Below are 21,948 nucleotides of genomic sequence, written 5' to 3'. Positions count from 1 at the left end.
AGCTGTTCCAGGAGGCACTCTGGACAGCTGCATTCCAAAGAGCCCTGCGCTGGAACCCGGAGTAGAGGGTTCCCCCCAAACCTCCCAACTCCTGGTCAGACACAGGAGGAGTCAACCTGGACTGTGGGTTCAGAAAAACGGCCCAGCTGAGGGCTGCCATGAAGCTCCATGGCAAGCAAATCTGCCAATAAGCACAAGACCCACCAAGGTAGAGGAGGAACTTTGTCACTATATATATATATCTTCTTACTATATGTTCCATTCTATGCGTCCGATGAAGTGGGCTGTAGCCCACAAAAGCTTATGCTCTAATAAATTTGTTAGTCTCTAAGGTGCCACAAATACTCCTGTTCTTTTTGCGGATACCGACTAACACGGCTGCTACTCTGAAAACTAAAATAGTAGATATATGAACAAACAGACACATAACAGTATATCCTTTGTGAAAATGTACAATCCCTCCAAACAAATGGGATTGTGAAAATGAGTATGACAGACTCTGAATATCTAACTTTAGTCCTTAATTAAAGTACCTTCATCTGATTTGCTGGTCTGTACAGACATTCACTTATTGCCGGGAGAAATGTGTAACTATTTGGCTGCAGCTACTAGGAAGAGCATCTACCTACCGCCCCAGAGAAGGGTGGTGGTGGTGATTTGATATATAAGCACTCTACAACAATTATCTTTCTTTTCTTTCCCAAGGTTTGTCTAAGTCGCTTGGTCTCATTGAAGGCTACGGTGGGCGTGGTAAAGGTGGGCTTCCTGCCACCCTTTCCCCGGCAGAGGAAGAGAAAGCTAAGGGGCCACATGAGAAATATGGCTATAATTCCTACCTCAGTGAGAAAATTTCACTGGATCGTTCCATACCGGATTATCGTCCAACCAAGTAAGTATCCTTTATTATCGACATCTCAAAACCATTGGTGTGAGTGATAAGCCAGCAGTGTTGATTTCCTCCATAGAATCACAGAACTGGAAGGGACCTTGAGAGGTCATCTAGTCCAGTCCCCTGCACTTGTGGCAGGACTAAGTATTATCTAGCCCATCCCTGACAGGTGTTGTGTCTAACCTCCTCTTAAAACTCTCCAATGGCAGAGATTCCACAATCTCCCTAGGCAATTTATTCCAGTGCTTAACCACCCTGACAGTTAGGAAGTTTTTCCTAATGTCCAACCTAGACCTCCCTTGCTGCAGTTTAAGCCCATTGCTTCTTCTCCTATCCTCAGAGGTTAAGAAAAACATTTTTCCCCTCCTCCTTGTAACAACCTTTTACATACTTGAAAACTTATCATGTTCCCTCTCAGTCTTGTCTTTTCCAGACTAAACAAACCCAATTTTTTCAATCTTCCCTCATAGGTCATGTTTTCTAGACCTTTAATCATTTTTGTTGCTCTTCTCTGGACTTTCTCCAGTTTGTCCACATCCTTCCTGAAATGTGGAGCACAGAACTGGACACAATACTCCAGTTGAGGCCTAATCAACATGATATAGAGTGGAAGAATTACTTCTTGTGTCTTGCTTACAACGCTCCTGCTAATACATCCCAGAAGGATCTTTGCTTTTTTTGCAACAGTGTTACACTGTTGACTCATATTTAGCTTGTGGTCCACTATGATCCCCAGGTCCCTTTTCACAGTACTCCTTTCTAGACAGTCATTTCTCATTTTGCATGTGTGCAACAGATTGTTCCTTCCTAAATGGAGTTCTTTGCATTTGTCCTTATTGAATTTCATCCTGTTTACTGTAGACCATTTCTCCAGTTTGTCCAGATCATTTTGAATTTTAATCCTGTCCTCCAAAGCACTTGCAACCCCTCTCAGCTTGGCATCATCTGCACACTTTATAAGTCTACTCTGTATGCCATTATCTAAATCATTGATGAAGATATTGAACAGAACCAGACCCAGAACTGATCCCTGTGGGATCCCACTCGTTATCCCTTCCAGCATGACTGTGAGCCACTGATAACTACTCTCTGGGAATGGTTTTCCAACCAGTTTTGCACCCACCTTATAGTAGCTCCATCTAGGTTGCATTCCCTAGTTTGCTTATGAGAAGTCCATGCGAGACAGTATCAAAAGCTTTACTAAAGTCAAGATATACCATGTCTACCACTTCCCCCCATCCACAAGGTTTGTTACCCTGTCAAAGAAAGCTATCAGGTTGGTTTGACATGATTTGTTTTTGACAAATCCATGCTGACTGTTACTTGTCACCTAATTATCTTCTAGCTGTTTGCGAATTGATTGCTTAATTATTTGCTCCATTATCTTTCCGGGTTCAGAAGTTAAGCTGACTGGTCTGTAGTTCCCTGGGTTGTCCTTATTTCCCTTTTTCGAGATGAGCAGTATATTTGCTTTTTCCCTGTCTTCTGGAATCTCTCCGGTCTTCCATGACTTTTCAAAGATAATTACTAATGGCTCAGATAGCTCCTCAGTCAGCTCCTTGAGTATTCTAGGATGTATTTCATCAGGCCCTGGTGACTTGAAGACATCTCATTTGTCCACCTAATTTTTAACTTGCTCTTTTCGTGTTTTAGCCTCTTCTGAACCTACTTCATTTTCACTGGCATTCACTATGTTAGACGTCCAATCGCCTTCTTGGTGAAAACCGAAACAAAGATGTCATTAAGCATCTCTGCCATTTCCATTTCTGCTTTTCTGTTGTTATTTCCCCCCCCCCCCAATTTAGTAATGGGCCTACCCTGTCCTTGGTCTTCCTCTTGCTTCTAGTGTATTTGTAGAATGATCCATGATCTCAGTTGATGCTTTCTCCCTTCCCACTTAACTCAGTCACTAGACAATCTCGTTCAGTAGTGAACAATTTAATTGGTTGGGATTAAACTCAAGAGACAGTTTACCAGGACAAAACTTAATATGTTACTTTTGTAAAATTGTGGGTGGTAATGATAGGAGAGGCCAAGATCCACTCCAGGCAGCAGAGCATCGCCCACTGTGGTATCAGACACAGTTTTTCACAGATGTCTGTTGCTCTTTAGAATTGGGCAAAGAGCCTCTACTTTCTTTTTCTGCCAGCTCCTTAGTCCTGCTAGAGTTCCCAGAATAAACTATTTGCCCCCTGCACTATGCCTCACTAGTCTTCTAGCTGAGTCAGTCTGATGGGCATCCCTTCAGTGCCAGCCTGCACTGTGCTTTAATCCACCCAGAGGCCCTTCTCTCCCATCACCAAATGGATAGATGAGTATTCTGCCTTTGCTGCACTCCCCAAGCATGCTAGCCCAAGGAATGAGAATTTAGTCCCAAGAATTGAACCCGAGGTACCCCACATTAAGTTTATGAATGGGATTACTGTCTCTTTGTTCTGTATTTGCACAGAGTCTAGTAAAATGGTGTCCTGGTCCATGATAGGGACTCCTTGCTAGGTGCTACAATAATACAAATAAATAATCTGATGGGGTTGCCTGTGACAGCAGGGGATTGGACTTGATGACCCAGAAGGTCCCTTCCAGTCCTATGTCCTTATGTTCCTATTAAGACAGTCACCAGACACTTAACTTGTAATACTGCCATTTGGCTTGGCATCTCGGATTCTCATGCAGCTGTCAATTGCCTTCCTCACCAACTCCAGGCTAGTTGTTCAACCACACAGTTGTAGCAGAAGGGAGATATGAGGAAATGCCTAACATATGGGTCAAAAGAGTGATCTTTGCAGGTTAGGTTGATCCAAATATTATTTATTTTCTTTTCAGGTTTAGGCTCTGTAGTCAGGATGGGATGTATTAGCAGGAGTGTTGTAAGCAAGGCACGAGAAGTAATTCTTCCACTCTACTCAGGACTGATAAGGCCTCAACTGGAGTACTGTGTCCAGTTCTGGGCACCACACTTTGAGCAAGGTGTGGACAAGTTGGAGAAAATCCAGAGGAGAGCAATAAAAATGATTAAAGATCTAGAAAACATGACATATGAGGAAAGACTGAGAAAAAAATGGGTTTGTTTAGTCTGGAGAAGAGAGTACTGAGGGGGGACATAAGTCTTCAAATATGTAAAAGGTTGTTATAAAGAAGAGGGTGCTATATTGTTCTACTTAACCACTGAGGACAGGACAAGAAGTAATGGGCTTAAATTGCAGAAAAATAGATTTAGGTTAGACACTAAGAAAAACTTCCTAATTGTCAGGATAGTTGAGCACTGGAACAAATTGCCTTGGGAGGTTGTGGAATCTCCATCACTGGAGGTTTTTAAGAACAGGGCAGACAAACACCTGTCAGGGATGGTCGAGATAATACTTAGTTCTGCCTCAGTGCAGGGAACTGGACTAGATGACCTATTGAGGTCCCTTCCAGTCCTACATTTCTATGATTCTATATTAGAGCACAGTTAGCTCATGGGGGAATGCTACTTCAGCACAGATGCTTTTAAATGGAGGCTCCAAATGTCTCTGAATGGCGATGTACTCTTTTTTCCAGATAAATTTTAAGATTATAATGATGAGATATTACATTTACCTGCTAAGCACATAGAGAAGGGTAGACAAATGAAATGCCAAATCATTTTGTTAAGAGTCTGGGCACAGACATTACTGGAGCTTATTTTTATTAAACTTAATTTTAGATATGTCTTACAGAATGTTCTCTGAAATGGGAAAGCATCAGTTTGTCTGTGATGTTAGTGAAGGCTCCTATCAAATGTGTCTAGAAAGATTAAGACACAAAAGATATATATCCACATTCCATGTCATTAGGTTAGTGACAGAGATATTACGTGGAATCTGCAGACCACTGATAATCATGCGAAAAGGAGATATGGTTAAATACATACAGCATGCTGGGAAAGGGTTAAGGACTTAATGTCATGACAAGCTGAAGTCCTTTACTTATCTGCATGCTGGATAAGTTTCAGGCAGCCACCAATGGTTTCCAAGTCCCCCTGAACAATGAAAACAGAAATATTTAGATGATTTTTTCAAAGGGATTGAAGCCGAAATCTCCTTTGTGCAGGCACAATTTACACGTGCATCAGCAAAATGAACTGGAGATACACATCAAAGGGTTTGCACCTCTAGCTACCTGATTTACAAATCCTACTACACTGAAAAACCTTGGTGAGGAGCCTTCTCTAACACCTGAATATGAGCTCCTTACACAAACTTCCCCATCCAGAATTCTTACCTCTAGCACAGTTAATTTGTGAGTTGAGTTTGGGAATTAATGTTCTTTGAGATGTTGGGCAGGAGAGGTTGAATTCATTAACATTTTTAGCTTATCACAACCCCAGTTGATTCTTCTGCAGAAACAACAGTCACATCTGGCGTGTGTTATTTTGTATTTCCCTCCCATTGAGTTTTTGGGTTTGTTACAAAAATGATTGTGCGACTTGGCTAATATTTTGGGAGAGGGTGACCTGGGGCATTTTTGGGTACAGTAATTTTGTGTTTGTCTCTGTGAAGCATTCCATAGTATATTTTTGCACTTGCTTCTTCAGGGATTGAGTATCCTGGCATTTTAGGTGGGTGTTTTGTCTGATTGGGGAGTGGTTATGACTTTGCTAGAGGATTTGGAAATTTTCATTTCCCCCCTCCCATCTTGTTCCAAGATTTGTTCTCTATTTTCCTAATGCTCTTTTATTGCTGATTTTTATGAAGAGTTTTATAAAACCAATTCAGTCAAGTATCCTGATCTCTGATTAAAATAGATTCAAGTCGAAGGAAATCAGCCTAAATGGATTTAAAATTGCGACATTAGTAAGGAAAACTGTTTAAAAAAGCCCTGGCTGATAAGCATTATAAAGCATGTATTAATTTTAAATATCACTGTAAAAACATACTCGTCTCTACTGGAGACTACTTGGCAATTATAATGCCCACAGACTCAAACTATTCATAGGTAGCAATTTGTGCTACTCAGTGGCACTTGTTCTTTCTTTTGTTATTTTAAGAAAAAGATAAAAAAGGAGTGCATGGCTTTCTCCTGAATAAAAGTAGCTCAGCTCCAGAGCTGAACTGTCCTGGGTTTTAAGAGTTTGGATTCAGGGTTTCAGTCTGGATCCCTTTCTGAAAGGAGGGTGATAATAATATTGGATCACGTCAGGTATAAAACTGGCTTTGATGCCATGCAAACATCCTCAAGATAGATCTGGTTGTGAAACTTCAATCCTGATCTTTTGCGACACTGATTCTTCTGACCCCAGTCACCTACTGAGCAAAAGCTGCTGGTCATGTCAATAAAGCATGCTATTATGAAGTGTAAATTACATCTACATGGAGGATAAGAGCCTACTACTTCTGTCAGCTAATGGAGCCTTAGGCTTGACTTCCATTAGACCAGAAGTGCTCAAAGTGCTACCCAGAGTCTCTACGTGACCCACAATGCCCTGAAATGCAGGCCAGTGTTACTCTCTCGTTGTATGTTCTAGCATGTAGTTGGTGCTGAAGGAAAAAGCTAATTGTTTGCAGGGTTGATTGCTGATGAACTCAAGCAGCAATATCTATTCGTCTGTGAAGGAAGATAAGAGTACAGGAAAACAGGATGATGAGAGTTTTATTTTATATTAAACGTAAGGCACATTTAAATGCAAATAAGATGTAATTTTTGGGCTCCTGGTGGATGGCCACTGTAGCGCATTGTGGTGCCAGATTTGTGCACCTCTGCTTTATACAGTGGTGCTGTGATACATGAACACTCTGATTTAATAGAACATAACACCCTCCTAAATTTACTGGAAAAGTAGGAATTGACAGACTGGATCAGACCAGTGAACCATGTAGACCAGTATCCTGTCTCTGAAAGTGGCCAGCAGCAGATGCTTCAGAGAAAGGTTCAAGAAACCATACAATGGACAAAAAGAAAAGGAGTACTTGTGGCACCTTAGAGACTAACCAATTTATTTGAGCATAAGCTTTCGTGAGCTACAGCTCACTTATGAAACCATCTGCCCTTCGGTTATATTTCTTTCTCACCCCTGTTAGTGAGTGCCCTTAACCAATGGGTTTATATCCCTAATTTATATTGTTTTTTTTTATCCTGTCTAATATAACTATGTGGAGTTCTAATTATCTAGATAAATGTCTAATACCTTTTTGAATCCTAATAAATTCTGGTCCAATGGTATTTTGACATGGGAATGAAGACTAGATTTAAGAAAAACAATGCCCACAAGTGTTGTGTCTGCCCAGAACTGTGACAAGTTGTGGGAAGGTGAAGTACTCCTGCTGTACTTTGAACATCTGTTGTTAGCATAACGACACTGTTAAAGCCAACAGAATAGGTTAAAGTGAAGGGAAAAAATCCAAAGGTAAGGAAGGAGAAAAAAAGCACATAACTTGTTTTTTAATTATTCTGAGTATTTCCTCTTTAATGGAACACTCTGCTCCACTCACCAGCTGCCATGTGGTCCTTGCAGGACATGGGTAAGGCATGGCACAGATAGACTTGTGTCTTTTCCAGTATGCAGCTGTTCGAGCTTGTATTTGCTAGCTAGCCCACATGGCTTTTGGGGACTGGAATGAGCAGGAGAAGTGGATCATCATCCACAGTCATTTTCTAAGAAATATCCAATGACATATCAGGGGCACTAATTATTGTAATCATTCCAAGTAACGGGTTCAGGGTTTGAGTCACAGCCATTAGCCTCAGTTCTCCCCCGATTCTGAGTCACCAACACAGTTCATTTCTGTAGCTGCCTTTACTGATAGTCTCTGAATAATGGGCTCTTTGCCACCATTTGGCCTCATATGCTTTTATTCCTGTGGACTTTGCTGTAGCTCTTGGGCTCCAGGGATTTTCTCTGAGTGGAAGATGGAAGAAAGCACCGAGAGTTTAAGAGGTTCAGGGAAGCTTTTTTCTTCAAACTGGCATCCTGGTGAAGGTGAAGCATGTTGCAGAAGATGTTTTTGCTGTAGCTGCAACGTGAATGCAGATGTCCCAAGATAGATACACCAGTGAGTGAATGCGTTGCTGCTCTCAATCACCCCCTCGCCTCCATTTTCCCCTTCAAGGGGCTCCTTAAATAAACACCACAAGGGTTTTGTTCCAATAACGCTCCTTCTCCCAGGGTCTAATTTAGTGACACAAAACTCTTCTCTCCCAGTTGTACTCTCTGAAATTCTTCCCTGCCTTGACAGGCTGCTCTCAGCTCTACCCGACTAAAATCTTGTCTTATTCCTGTGGTGTTTTGCTCTCTTTTTTTCTTACAAAAGAAAGTCTCCTCAAGTCTGTGTACTTACCCTCTGATCAGGGCTCCTCCCAAGTCTTTCCCATCTGTAGTCTCAGTCCCAACTCCCAGGCTGCTGGAACCTACTCGCTTCTAAAGCAGCCTCTGATCTCTGTTGAGCTGTGCCTCGTTAGTAATAAGGATTTGCTGGACCCAGGATTCTATTCCTGAAGGGGCAAGCCCCCCTGTTACAAGGTATTCATTGTCTGATTGAGAGTCAGAAAATAAAATCAGGGTTGGATCTGTCAGAGATAGATAGAATTGGAAGCCAGATTCCTTGGCAGTTGATTTCAAAACATTATGATGAGCTGGTTTAAAAAAAATTAAATATAAATTTTCCTGGGCATTTAAAAAACAATGTTTAATTTTTGGTTTTTGTTTCTTCAGAATTCCATCAGCAATTTTTGATTGTTGAAAAATTTCAACTGGCCCTGTAGTTGGTTGAAACCCCGCAATGTTTTCAACAAAGTTTTGCTTAAAAATCAAAAATATCTGTTACTAACCTAATGACATGGAATGTGGAATATATATCTTTTGTGTCCTAATCTTTCTAGACACATTTGATCGGAGCCTTCACTAACATCACAGACAAACTGATGCTTTCCCATTTCAGAGAACATTCTGTAAGACATATCTAAAATTAAGTTTAATAAAAATAAGCTCCAGTAATGTCTGTGCCCAGACTCTTAACAAAATGATTTGGCATTTCATTTGTCTACCCTTCTCTATGTGCTTAGCAGGTAAATGTAATATCTCATCATTATAATCTTAAAATTTATCTGGAAAAAAGAGTACATCACCATTCAGAGACATTTGGAGCTTCCATTTAAAAGCATCTGTGCTGAAGTAGCATTCCCCCATGAGCTAACTATGCTCTAACATAGAATCATAGAAATGTAGGACTGGAAGGGACCTCAATAGGTCTTCTAGTCCAGTTCCCTGCACTGAGGCAGAACTAAGTATTATCTCGACCATCCCTGACAGGTGTTTGTCTGCCCTGTTCTTAAAAACCTCCAGTGATGGAGATTCCACAACCTCCCAAGGCAATTTGTTCCAGTGCTCAACTACCCTGACAATTAGGAAGTTTTTCTTAGTGTCTAACCTAAATCTATTTTTCTGCAATTTAAGCCCATTACTTCTTGTCCTGTCCTCAGTGGTTAAGTAGAACAATATAGCACCCTCTTCTTTATAACAACCTTTTACATATTTGAAGACTTATGTCCCTCCTCAGTATTCTCTTCTCCAGACTAAACAAACCCATTTTTTCTCAATCTTTCCTCATATGTCATGTTTTCTAGACCTTTAATCATTTTTATTGCTTTCCTCTGGATTTTCTCCAATGAAAAATATTGTAGGAAATAGGAAACTACTGAAATTTCAACTGGTTTAATTATCATGCAATTGTTAATGCAATCTGTTGATAGGCATTCATTTAACTAAGTGTAAGCTATATCTTGACAGGTTCAAGCCCTTAGTAGGATGGCTCTGGAATACCTCTGACATTCACAACTATGGGACCTCAATGTGCCTTGACATCTGCACTCCTTAGGAACCCAGAACCTGTGACCCCTGTCGTGTGTGCTGGAGTCAGGGCCTTTTAAATCTCTGGAACTTGCTCCCACAGAATCTAAGACATACAATGGGATGGCACTTAAACAGTCCCACCATAGAACGCTAGTATTCCTAAGAGCTGGTTGAGATGTTTACGTTCAGTTAAGGAGAGAAAGGCACTTCTGTTTCCTTGCTGTGGGGTTTTAGGCAGACGTAAGCATGAGTCTTAGTAAAGAAAACACACTTTGAGTATTGTGACAAAGTTCCTCCTCTGCTTTGGTGGGTCCTGCGCTTATTGGCAGTTTTTCTTGCCTCAGAGGTTCACGGCAGCCCTCAGTTTGGCCACTTTCGTGGCTCAAATCTTCCATTCACTCAGTTAGCCTCATCACTGGCCAGCATGGGGAAAGGAAGAAGAACGATCCCCGCAGTGTCCGCTGATCCACCTAGTGGATCAGGGAAAAGGCCAGAGACCTTCCCCTCTGGTGGAACCCACAGTCCAGTTCAACTCCTCCGGTATCAAGTAGGGAATTGGAGGGATGGGGGGCCCTGTGGATTGCAGCTGTCTACAGTGGCTCCTGTGACAGCTGCGTGACAGCTACAACTCCCTGGGCTACTTCCCCTTGGCCCCCTCCCAACACTTTTTTTATTCTCACCACAGGACCTTCCTCCTGATGTCTAATAATATTTATACTTCTCAGTCTTCCAGTAGTACGCCTTCTCACTCTCAGCTTCTTGTACCTCTTGCTCCCAGCTCCTCGCATGCGCACCACAAACTGAAGTGAGCTCCTTTTTAAACCCAGGTGCCCTGGTTAGCCTGCCTTAATTGATTCTAGCAGCTTCTTGATTGGCTGCAGGTGTTGTAATCAGCCTGTCTGCTTTAATTGTTTCCAGAAAGTCCCTGATTGTTCTGGACCCTTCCCTGTTAAGGAGCCGGAATCGTTCTTCACTCGCTCCTGAGCTATTTGCTTTCCTTTCTTTCCTAAAGCCCCCCGGCCCGGATTTTTCACACTTTTCCTTTTGCTTAGCTTCCCCCCCCGCGTTTGGGCCGGACGCTTTGTTTTTTTGGTTTCGTTTTTTCCCGTTTTTTTGAGCTGCGTCAGTGTGCTGGCCGGTCGCCAGCACCCCCCCCCCCCGATGCCTGCTTTTGGACTTTGCTCCTTGCTTACTTGAAACCCCCGGAGGAGGGGGGAGGACTGCCAACCTGCTGTCCGGAGAGGGGAGTGGACCCCCCCAGACCCAGCTGTTTTGTTTTTTGCCTGGACTTTTTCCGAGAGCCTTGGGACAGTGCCAACAGCTGTAGCAGACGCCAGAGGCCGGAGAACTCCCGGGCAGCTATGAATCATCGTGGAGAGAGGCCGTAAGACTGAGGGATTTCTTTTGAATTTCTACCCTCGGGGGGGGGAGTTGACTGCATTTCAGCTGCGCCTGCGGCGGCACAGGGTGTAGCAGGGAGCTACCCCCAGATCCATCGGTGCCCCCAACCCCCCCACCACTATTACAACTATCACGGCCCCCGCTGCTTCGTCCCTGCTGGCAGTCTGCCATCTGCCTTCGGATCCAGCTGTTTGCTTTGGACTTTGCCTTTTGGACCAGGCATAACAACCAACCAAGCGAGACTCTTTGGACACTTGTGGTGGGTTGTCCTCCCCCCCCCCCCCCGGATTGTTTACCCCATAGCCTACCCCTCCTACCGGACCCCGATTTTTGCCCCCCCCCCCCTCCCAGTGTTTCCCTGTCTCTCCCTGCTTACAATGGCAGAGAAGGAGGGACGCAAGGCCCCTCCACCGAAATTGGTTGCCCCTTCCCCATCTACCCTCCTGCCCACCCCTCAAGATTTCCCCACCGCCTCCGTTGTTAGAACCCCTGCCACCGCCCCCGCTGGGGCATCGGCAGTGGGAGGCACCGGGGCGATTACTACTGCTGCTCTGGTTCCTGCCCCACTAGATTCTAGGAACCCCCCCCCAGTTAGACGGAAAAATCGAAGCGGGCCAAAAGGGAAGGGCCCCGCTAATGCCGCTGGACCCTCCGTGGCAGAGGCCGCCCCCACCACAGTGGCCTCGTCATCGATCGCGGCACCCCTCCCAGCTATTCCCTCCACCAGCTCTGCGACCATCCCTCCCCCGGCCCCCAGGACGTATGCCCGGGTGGCGACAGGCCCCCCCTCACCTGGCGCCTCCTCATCTCGCCCACCCACTGCCTCCGCTGCCATTACTAGCAATCGGGGCCCTCTTCCCGCCCTGACCAGGAAGCACGGTGTCCGTTGCCTCCTAGTGCCCGCCTCGCCCCACGTGGAGGCATACGTGCAGGCGTTGGCGAAAGTGGTAGGACCCATGGCCATTGTGGCGGCCTCCAAGATGTATGGGAAGGTCGTTCTCTTTCTGGCCTCGGAGACTGCCGCCCAGGAGGCGGTGGAGAAGGGCCTAGTGGTGGGGGGGGTGTTTCTCCCCCTAGAACCGCTAGAAGATCTGGGCGTTCGCTTCGTCCTCACCTCCGTTCCTCCCTTTTTACCTAATGTTGCCCTGTTACCTGCTCTTTCTGCCCTGGGGAAGCTTGTTTCTGTTATTAGCCCTCTCCCGTTAGGCTGCAAGGACCCCGCCCTCCGTCACGTCCTATCGTTCCGCCGGCAAGTGCAGATTTTACTGCCGGCGGGGGTGCGTGACGGAGAGGCGCTCGAGGGGTCCTTCCTAGTTCCCTACCAGGGAGCCCGCTATAGGGTCTTTTATTCCACCGGAGAGGCCCGGTGCTACCTCTGCCGCTCGGCAGGGCATGTCCGCAGGGACTGCCCTTTGGCCCGGGGGAGAGGGGCACCTGAGACCCCCGAGACCCGGCGGGATATCGGCCCTGTTGTTGCCGACACCCCTGGCCACCCGGCACCCGACACCACCCCCCCTCCCACCCGATCCACCGCTGCCCCCGTCCGGGCCCAAGAGGCACCCCTCCAACAACGCCCGGGCGACCACGGGAGTCCTACTCTTGCCGTAACCACCTCGGCAGAGCCTATGGAGGGGGGTGTGGCAAAGCTTTTACCGGGTGCAGGAGAGGGCTCGCCCCAAGGAGAACCCCCCGCCCCTAATGTTGCCTTGCCGCTACCCCCCCAAACCCCTGAACCTCTGCCTCCGCGCCCCGCTCCGTCCCCTGCTACTCAACCCCCGGACGACGCCATGGAGGGCTGGACTGTAGTCCAGGGGAAGCGAGGCAAGCGGAGGGCTCGAGCTCCGCTGCATTCATCTGACGCGGAAGCCCCCCGGAAGACCAGGAAGGGAGGTACCGACCTTGAGCCTCCCGCCTCGGCCACGAGTGAGATCCATTCACTGGTGTCGGGAGGTGAAGATAGACCAGCATTGGAGGGTGGAATCCCCCCTCCGCGGGGGACCCTCCCCTCCGAAGCCCCGGGGGAAGCCCCTTCTAACCAGATACCACCTGAACTCCCAATGAACCCCGACGTGACCGCCGAGGCGGGCCCTAGCGGAGAGGCCCCTGGGGTGGTGGGAGTTGGCCTCTCCTCTGTGTACGCAGAGATTGAAGCCCTGGATTTGACCCCGGTCACCCAGGGAGGGGATGACTTACTGCCGGCCGGCCTCGATTTGGGCAATCTCACCCCAGGCCCCCTCTCCCCATGTTCTTTCCCCCTGACTGCCTTTCCGGGTGAGCACCCCACGGAAAGTGGTTTACCACCTGAGGCCATGGCTGCCACGATCACCCCGGAGCCAGTACCTAGCATTCCTCGGAGCCCCCTCCCTTGCCCCTTAACCCCCGACCCTGCTCGGGAGGCACCTTCTTTTTGCTGCTCGCCTCCTGAAGCCCAGGGCCTTACCTCTGCCCCTGCCCCCACCCCTATTCCGGTTCAGTTTCCCTCCTCCTGCAAGGCTACCGCCGCCCCTGGGGTTATTTTTTTTCCGCCTTTTGCAGATTCCCCCCAGGGAGCAGTCTTTACGTTTTCTAGTTGCGACTCCCCAGGAGTTGCACCTTTCCCCCTGCCATCCCCGTCCGCCCCAAGGCACGAGATGGAGTTAATAACCCCAGCCTGCCAGACACCCCGTCGGCGGTCCGCACCCTGCCTACCCGCCTTAGCGGACCACGACGCTGTATTAAAAGCCCCACCAGGGACTGCTCTGGGACTTGTAACCCTACCCCCCCATGAGCTGCAGCATGCACTACGGGAGTTCTTGAAACGATGCCGTGGTGCCCGCGATAGGGCACAGCTGGCTCTCCAGCAATGGGGGGACTTTGATCGACTCCTTCGGGCCGCGAGAGCCCTTATGAGGGAGGGTAGAGGGCAAGGGAAGGGCGGTGCCGCGGCCTACGAGCGGGCCCGCAGCTTCCGGAAAGAGTTACTTACTCACGGGATGGGACACGGGTTGCTACGCGACCCGCCGGGGGCCATGAGTACCCCCACCACTGAGAACTCCCCACCCCCCCAGCCCTTCGCATGACACCTCTCATCATTGTAACCCTGAACACCAGGGGCTGTAGGATGGCTCTCCGCAGGTCCCAGGTGCTCTCCTACCTTCGGGAGGGGGGGTACTCTGTGGTTTTCCTGCAGGAGACCCACACGGACCCAACCGCCGAGGATAGGTGGCGGCTGGAGTGGGGGGACGGGGTATACTTCAGCCACTGCACGGCTTGGCAAGCTGGAGTGGCGACCCTGTTCTCCCCCACCCTGCGGCCCGAGGTGCTAGGAGTCACTGAGGCCGTGCCGGGCCACTTGTTGCACCTCCGAGTTCGTCTGGAGGGGCTCGTGGTCAATTTTGTTAATATCTATGCCCCGCAAGTGAGTTCACAGCGGCCGCAATTCTACCAGCAGGTGTCCGAATTTCTTGACACCCTAGATCCACACGAGTGCCTGATCCTGGGAGGGGACTTTAACACCACCCTCGAGGAGCGGGACCGCTCGGGGGCCGAGCCGAGCCCGGCCGCCGCGACCATTCTCCGAGACATAGTCGACTATCACTCCCTAGTGGACGTCTGGCGTGACCATCACCCAGATGATACTTCCACGTTTACCTTCGTTCGGGTGGAGGCCCGTCGGTCACACCGCTCTCGGTTAGACCGTATTTATCTATCCCGTCTCCATCTTTCACAGGCCCACTCCTCCACCATTCGGCCGGCCCCTTTTTCCGACCATCATTTGGTTGCCGTCACGGTCTCCCTCCGTGCAGAGGGACCGGGGCCGGCTTACTGGCATTTTAACAACAGCCTGTTGGAGGACGAGAGCTTTGTGATGTCCTTCCGGGAGTTTTGGCTGGCCTGGCGGGAACAGTGGCGTGCCTTTCCCTCGGTGCGGCGCTGGTGGGATTTAGGGAAGGTACGTGCCAAGCTCTTCTGCCGCAACTACACTCGGGGCACCAGCCGACGGAGAAATGCGGCGATAGAGCAGTTGGAACGGGAGGTCTTAGAGCTGGAGAGGCGCCTGGCCGCCAGCCCCGGGGACCCGTCCCTCTGCGGAGCGTGCCGGGAGAAGCGGGAGGAACTTCGAGCCCTCGAGGACCACCGGGCCCGAGGTGCCTTTGTCCGGTCCCGCATCCGCCTCCTTCAGGAGATGGATCGCGGCTCCCGCTTCTTCTATGCCCTGGAGAAAACGAGGGGGGCCAAAAAACACGTCACCTGCCTTCTAGCGGACGACGGCACCCCCCTCACGGATCCGGAGGAGATGTGTGGGAGGGCCCGTGACTTCTACGCGAACCTTTTCTCCCCGGATCCGACCGATCCTGGCGCTTGCGGGGTGCTCTGGGAGGAACTCCCCACGGTCAGCGTGGGCGACCGAGACCGGCTAGAGCTGCCTCTCACCCTGGCCGAGTTCTCGGAAGCCCTCCGTCGCATGCCCACCAATAAATCTCCGGGCATGGACGGGCTGACCGTGGAGTTTTACCGCGCGTTCTGGGACATCCTTGGCCCAGACCTAGTCGCTGTCTGGGCTGAGTCCTTGCAGGGCGGGGTCCTCCCTCTCTCGTGCAGACGAGCGGTGCTCGCCTTGCTGCCGAAGAGGGGGGACCTCCGCGACTTACGAAACTGGCGTCCCCTCTCACTCCTTAACACGGATTACAAAATCGTAGCGAAAGCAATCTCGCTGCGGCTAGGGTCCGTGATGGCGGACGTGATTCACCCAGACCAGACCTATACTGTCCCGGGTCGCAGCATTTTCGACAACCTCTTTTTAGTCCGAGACCTTTTGGAACTCGGGCGGAGAGATGGTTTGTCGTTCGCCCTCCTGTCTCTCGATCAAGAGAAGGCTTTCGATAGGGTAGATCATGGGTACCTCCTGAGCACCCTGCGAGCGTTTGGATTCGGACCTCAGTTTGTGAGTTTTCTCCGGGTGCTGTACGCCTCCGCGGAGTGTCTGGTTAGGCTCAACTGGACCCTGACCGAACCGGTCAGCTTCGGGCGAGGGGTGCGGCAGGGGTGTCCCCTCTCAGGCCAGCTGTACGCTCTGGCGATCGAGCCTTTCCTCTGTCTCCTCCGCAGGAGGTTGACGGGGTTGGTGCTGCGGGAGCCGGAGCTGCGGCTGGTCCTGTCGGCGTACGCCGATGACGTCCTCCTCGTGGTCCAGGACCCGGGCGACTTGGCGCGAGTGGAGGCCTGCCAAGCCATCTTTTCGGCAGCCTCCTCCGCCCGAGTCAACTGGGTCAAGAGCTCTGGCTTGGCGGTGGGGGGCTGGCGGCAGGTAAGCTCCCTCCCACCCGCGCTTCAGACCATCCGGTGGAGTGCCGGCCCTCTGCTCTATCTCGGCGTTTACCTTTCTGCCACGCACCCTTCTCCGCCGGAGAACTGGCAAAATTTGGAAGGCGGCGTGATTGAGCGGATCAGGAAATGGACGAGGCTACTCCGATGTCTCTCCCTTCGGGGGAGAGCACTGGTGCTTAACCAACTAGTCCTGTCCACGCTCTGGTACCGGCTCAACACCCTAGCCCCGGCCCCGGGTTTCCTGTCCCACCTCCGGAGATTGATTCTGGAGTTCTTTTGGTCAGGATTGCACTGGGCCCCTGTTGGAGTTCTCCACTTGCCCCTGAAGGAAGGAGGGCAGAACCTGAAGTGTCTGTACACTCAGGTCCGCGTTTTCCGCCTCCAGGCCCTGCAAAGGCTCCTTTATAGTGCAGGTAGTTCGACGTGGAGCATATTGGCGCATGCCTTTTTACGCCGTTTCCATGGGCTCCGATATGACCGACAGCTCTTTTATCTTTGCCCGAGAGGTTTTCCGCGAGACCTCTCCGGGCTGCCGGATTTCTACCAGGACCTCCTCCGGGCCTGGAAACTGTTTTCAACGACCAGGTCCGTGGCGGCCATCGTGGGGGCAGATCTCCTCACGGAGCCCCTGCTACACAACCCCCAACTTTGTGTGCAGGCGGCGGAGTCCCGCACGGTGCGCCAGAGGTTGGTCCTGGCGGGAGTTACGAGGGTCGGGGACCTCCTGGACTACGACCGGGGGGACTGGCTGGATCCCCTGACGCTCGCTCGACGCATGGGGCTCTCCAGCCTTCGCACCCCCCGGCGCGTGCTTCAGGAGGTGGAGGCCGCTCTGACCCCCGCCGCTCGGGCTTATGTTAGCCGAGCCTTGTGCGAGGGCGCACCCCGCCCATCCCTTACCCCAGGCCCGCCGGACCTTTCCATCGGGCCCCTACCCTGCCGATCCCAACACACCCCTCATCCTTTCACTGCAAGCCGGCTGCATGAACTGCAACCGGTCGGTTTTCAAGTTGCATCACGGCAATGTTTATATACACTCACACTCCATACCCTTCATGCCCGCACCCTGGTGTCCCGCCCCGATACGAAGTGGCGAGATCTCTTACCACCTTTGGAGGGTGAGCAACCTCGGTGGGCCAGCCTGTACTCCACCTTGGTCCCGAGGCCCGTCGGGGACATCAGTTGGCGGCTCCTTCACGGGGCTGTGAGCACGGGCGTGTTTTTGACGCGTTTTACCTCCCTTCCGGAGACTTGCCCTTTTTGCAACGTGAGGGAAACCCTGGCGCACGTCTATTTAGAGTGTGCCAGATTGCAGCCTCTTTTTCGGCTCCTCACAAATATTCTTTTGCGCTTTTGGCTTCATTTCTCCCCCCACCTCTTTATCTATTCACTCCCCATCCGTGGCCCCACCAAGTCGCGGGATCTCCTGGTTAGCCTCCTCCTAGCCTTGGCTAAAACAGCCATTTATAAGACCAGAGAGCGGAGGTTGGCTCATGAGGCGTCCTGCGATTGTGAGGCCGTTTTCCGACTCTCAGTACATTCACGTATCCGGGCGGAGTTCCTCTGGGCAGCGTCCACCGACTCCCTTGACACCTTCGAGGAGCGGTGGGCGCTGTCCGGGGTTCTCTGCTCGGTGACCCCGTCCGGTTCCCTCCGTCTGACCCTCTGAATGAGGGAAAGAGCGAGAGCCGCCGGCCACAGCCGTTAGTTGCTGTGAATACCATTATTACTGTCTTCTAGGAGGGGTCGTATAATACATGGGTGTACCCCCCTCCCTCCCAACCACCCACCCCGCAGCCGTGCCCATCTTGTCGGGCACTCTCAGGAGAGGGTGGGTCAGTGACCCTGGGCGCGGCACTAGGTAACTCGAGAGGGTGGAAGACCACGAGTGTCGAGGAAGCCCCCCCGCTCTAGGCCACCAGGTAACTCAGGAGGGTGGAAGACCACGAGTGTCGAGGAAGCCCCCCCGCTCTGGGCCTGGGCTAACCTGAACACCTCTCCCTCCTGAAAGCTGTTGTATACCTTCTGATTGCGTTGTTTTGTTGCTAAGTTTTTTTTATCCTTTTGTATTCTTTGTAATTGTTACAAATAAATTTCCTTTCTGTTTCAAAAAAATAAAAAAAAAAAAAAAAAAAAAAAAAAAAAAAAAAAAAAAACCTTCCCTGTTGCCTTACCCAGGGAAAAGGGACCCACTTAGCCTGGGGCTAATATATCTGCCTTCTATCATTCTCCTATAGCCATCTGGCCCAACCCTGTCATAGTATCCTGAGGAATATATTCCTCGAGATGTGTTTTGGCTTGGGGTGGGAGCATCAGGCCAACATAGTTCTGTACTGATGACTAAAATGAATGAATCTGAAGACCCCCATAGGATTTGTAAGTGCTTCAGTGCAGGAACACCCTCCAGCATTTTGGTGCTGTTTCTGGCTCAGACCAGGAAGTAACTGTGTTGGGAATTAGGTATGTTTGACTCTGGTAGATGGAACTTGAGACTGACCTATTGGGCTACTATATATAACCTTTTTTTCCCTCTCCCTGTCAAAATCCTTCTGTGTCCAGGTATCTTATTTCTCTTTAAAGTAAGAGGTATACAGGCCCCAGTAGATTGTTGACAAAGTACTTTTGTCTGTTACATCTGCAAGGACACAGGTTCCTGTGGGCGATTTAGTTCTGGTGAATTTGGGTTCAGACCTGCAATAGATATAGATCTGGTGTAGCAGGCAGGAGCATTATTCTCTTAGCAATTTCCTTAATTTGTTTAATGGATGGAATGCTTCCTCACTTGAATACAGTAACTCCTCATTTAACGTTGTAGTTATGTTCCTGAAAAATGCAACTTTAAGTGAAACGATGTTAAACAAATCGAGTTTTCCCATAAGATTTAATGTAAATGCTGGGGGTTAAGTTCCAAGAAAATTTTTGGGGGGCAGACAAAAGGCATTATATACTGTACAGTACTGTACTGTGGTTGGGGAAGTGCCCCGGCTTACCCCAACAGGCACAGCCCGCTGCAGGCAAGGACGCTAGGAAGCACCTTTGCAGCAGCAGTGGCAGCTTACTCGGAGAAGAACAGGCGCCGACTTTGCTGGGGGATGCTCCAGGCCCACCTCTTCCCGTCCCCGCTCCACCTCGTCTCTGGAGCATGCCGCATCCCCGCTCCTTCCCCACCCCCAGAAAGTCCTAAGCGCTGCCAAACAGCTGTTTGGTGGTGCTAAGGGCTTTCTGGGGGGGGGGGGGGGGAAGGGGAAGAGTGGAGATGTGGCGCTTCCCCGCTGCTCCCCCTCCCTCCCAGTGCTTCGCACTTAGGACTTTCTGGGAGGGAGGGGGAAGAGTGGAGATGCAGCGCTTCCCCGCTCCTCCCTCTCCCTCCCAGAAAGTTCTAAGGGGGAAGTGTGGGGAGGAGGCAGAAAAGAGGAACTTGTGCAATGCTCCCTTGTAAAGTTGCTGCTCTTCCACAAAATCTTACATGCAGTGTACAGAGCAGGCAGCCAAACAACATTATAAGGGAGCATTGCACAACTTTAAATGAACACGTTCCCTAATTGAGCAGCGATGTAACTGTGAAACTACATTAAGTGAGGAGTTACTGTATATGTGGTATTGTGTCAAGTATGTAATACCAACTGACCCCAGGCGGGATCGAACCTGGGACTTCTGGAGCTGAATGCATGAGCTTCTACTATGGCCCTTCACTAAGACTGTAGCAGACTCATTAATTGGTCTCAGTATCACTAGATGGGATGGAGCACCATGCCCACGAGGTGTGCAGGTTACAGTAAATCAAGTCCTGCCCATGTGTCACAGCTCCTCGTGTTTAAAGCTAGCATTCATGAGATGAGGCTGAGGGGAAAGAGAGCACATTTTTTACCTTTACTTCAATTCAAAATTGCAAGAATGACATTTGCCAGGGAATGGAGCTTCAAGGCCGTTTCATCACAATCTTTGTTGTTCGTTCATTGCAAACAGTAGAAAGAACTCTCCTGATCTCTGTCTCGTTCTCACGTTGCATTCTGATGACTCTTATGAAGGTTTTGTGCTACTCTACATGCATAAAGCAGCAAGCGAAAGCATTCTAAGGCACAGTGATTTCTCTCCTGCAGTCAAATGCAATAAAAATTTTTTTTGCAAGGAGTGCAGGAAAGCCTAATCAGGGAGAAGCCACCACAGCATTTACAGGATGTAAAAGCCCATTTAATTTTCATCTGGAGCTGTGGAAAACTGGACCTCTGCATTTTCAAGCATCATACACTCTATCAGAGCAAAGTAAATAGAAGAACCAAGTTTATAGCTCCCCTCACCCCCTCCGACAGCACTCAGGTAGCCTGTGATTTATTGAAAACTGTGTTAAAATTACAAACTATTATATTATGTGTAATGGCTTTTTTGGTCCTGATTGCAGGCTAGGGGGGTTCTGTAGGGAAGTGTGTGATCTGGGTTTTCAGCAGCCAGTCTGCAAAGAGCCAGCCAAGAGCAAGTTGTGGTGAGTTGTGCATCACTTTGTTACAGAGCAGACTTGTTTTTTCTCTCGGTTTTTGTTTGTGCATGTTAGGGTTATGGGTTCTAAGAAATAAAGTAGTGTCACATTGTAACCTTCCAGAAAGAGTATTTTATGTTCTAATGTAACATTCCTGTGGCTATGCTGTGAATTTAACATAGACAAGGTAGGGAACCTTGGAAAGGTCACCCTAAAATCAAACAGTTTCAGCTTTTTCAAGGCATTTCTTGGGGACAAACGGTGGAATCAAATACAAAGGTTTGGCAGAAAAGGAGCAGGTTGGGCATTAGCAGCTATACATTAATGTTATCCAAATGCAGATTGCTTCTGGAAATATCAGAGTAGTGTGAGTGGAGGGATATTTGCTGCTCCCCATTGTATTCTTTTAGACCTTTGGTGATGCGTACAAGGAAGGCCACACATTACAGACTTTGGTCCAAATCCTTTGCTGGTGTAAATCGGGGTGGGTCTATTGATTTCAATGGTGCCATATGCCTATTTACACCAGCTGAGGTGTGGCCCTTACTTAGACTCTGAATGCTGACTTGAACATTGGAGGTTTTCCATATTTATCCCTTCTCTGTGATTGCCAGAGCAGATTTGCTCCTTACCAACTGCTAGCCTCACAAACGCAACTTGAGATCTGAAAATCAGTATGAGTTCTTTCCTTTTCATGCATCATCACCAGCAAATTGTGCCCTCTTTTTCACATGCAAATGCAATCTGAAATCTGAAAATCAAAATGTGCTCTATCTGCCTCTTAAATAAAAATTTAGCAGCTTCTTTTGTTGGTTATGCATAGGGCACAGAAGACTGCAGCTTTCTCATAGGTTACCATGTTGGCTCTGCAGCTCTGATACTAATAAAATCTTTATATTAAATAAGTAGCAGTATTTTATCTTTGTTCTTAAATGTATCCAAATTTGTGTGCATGTAGAGAAAGTTATTAGATTTTCAATAATTCCCCTGTTTGAACAATATGTGCACACAAACTTTTAAAGAATTGGACACTTGTAATTGGTGTTGGTACCACCTGTTTTTCATTTGTAA

At 49.1% G+C, this 21,948-nt stretch overlaps 1 protein-coding gene across 2 annotated transcripts in view; it reads left to right on the top strand.

The window, feature by feature from the left end:
• Positions 1-21,948, top strand: part of GALNT17 (polypeptide N-acetylgalactosaminyltransferase 17) — a 288,971-nt gene that overhangs the window by 69,249 nt on the left and 197,774 nt on the right. The window contains exon 2 of one of the 2 annotated variants that reach the window (XM_073315115.1): positions 706-889. In XM_073315115.1, coding sequence (XP_073171216.1) covers positions 706-889 — 184 coding nt within the window. Of the gene's footprint in view, positions 1-705; positions 890-19,867; positions 20,884-21,948 lie in introns of those variants that run through there. The other variant, XM_073315116.1, reaches the window with a different exon arrangement.

The sequence above is a fragment of the Lepidochelys kempii genome, chromosome 17, assembly GCF_965140265.1.
Source record: "Lepidochelys kempii isolate rLepKem1 chromosome 17, rLepKem1.hap2, whole genome shotgun sequence".
NCBI classification, from domain to species: Eukaryota; Metazoa; Chordata; order Testudines; family Cheloniidae; genus Lepidochelys; species Lepidochelys kempii.
This window is presented reverse-complemented; position numbering and strand designations above follow the sequence as displayed.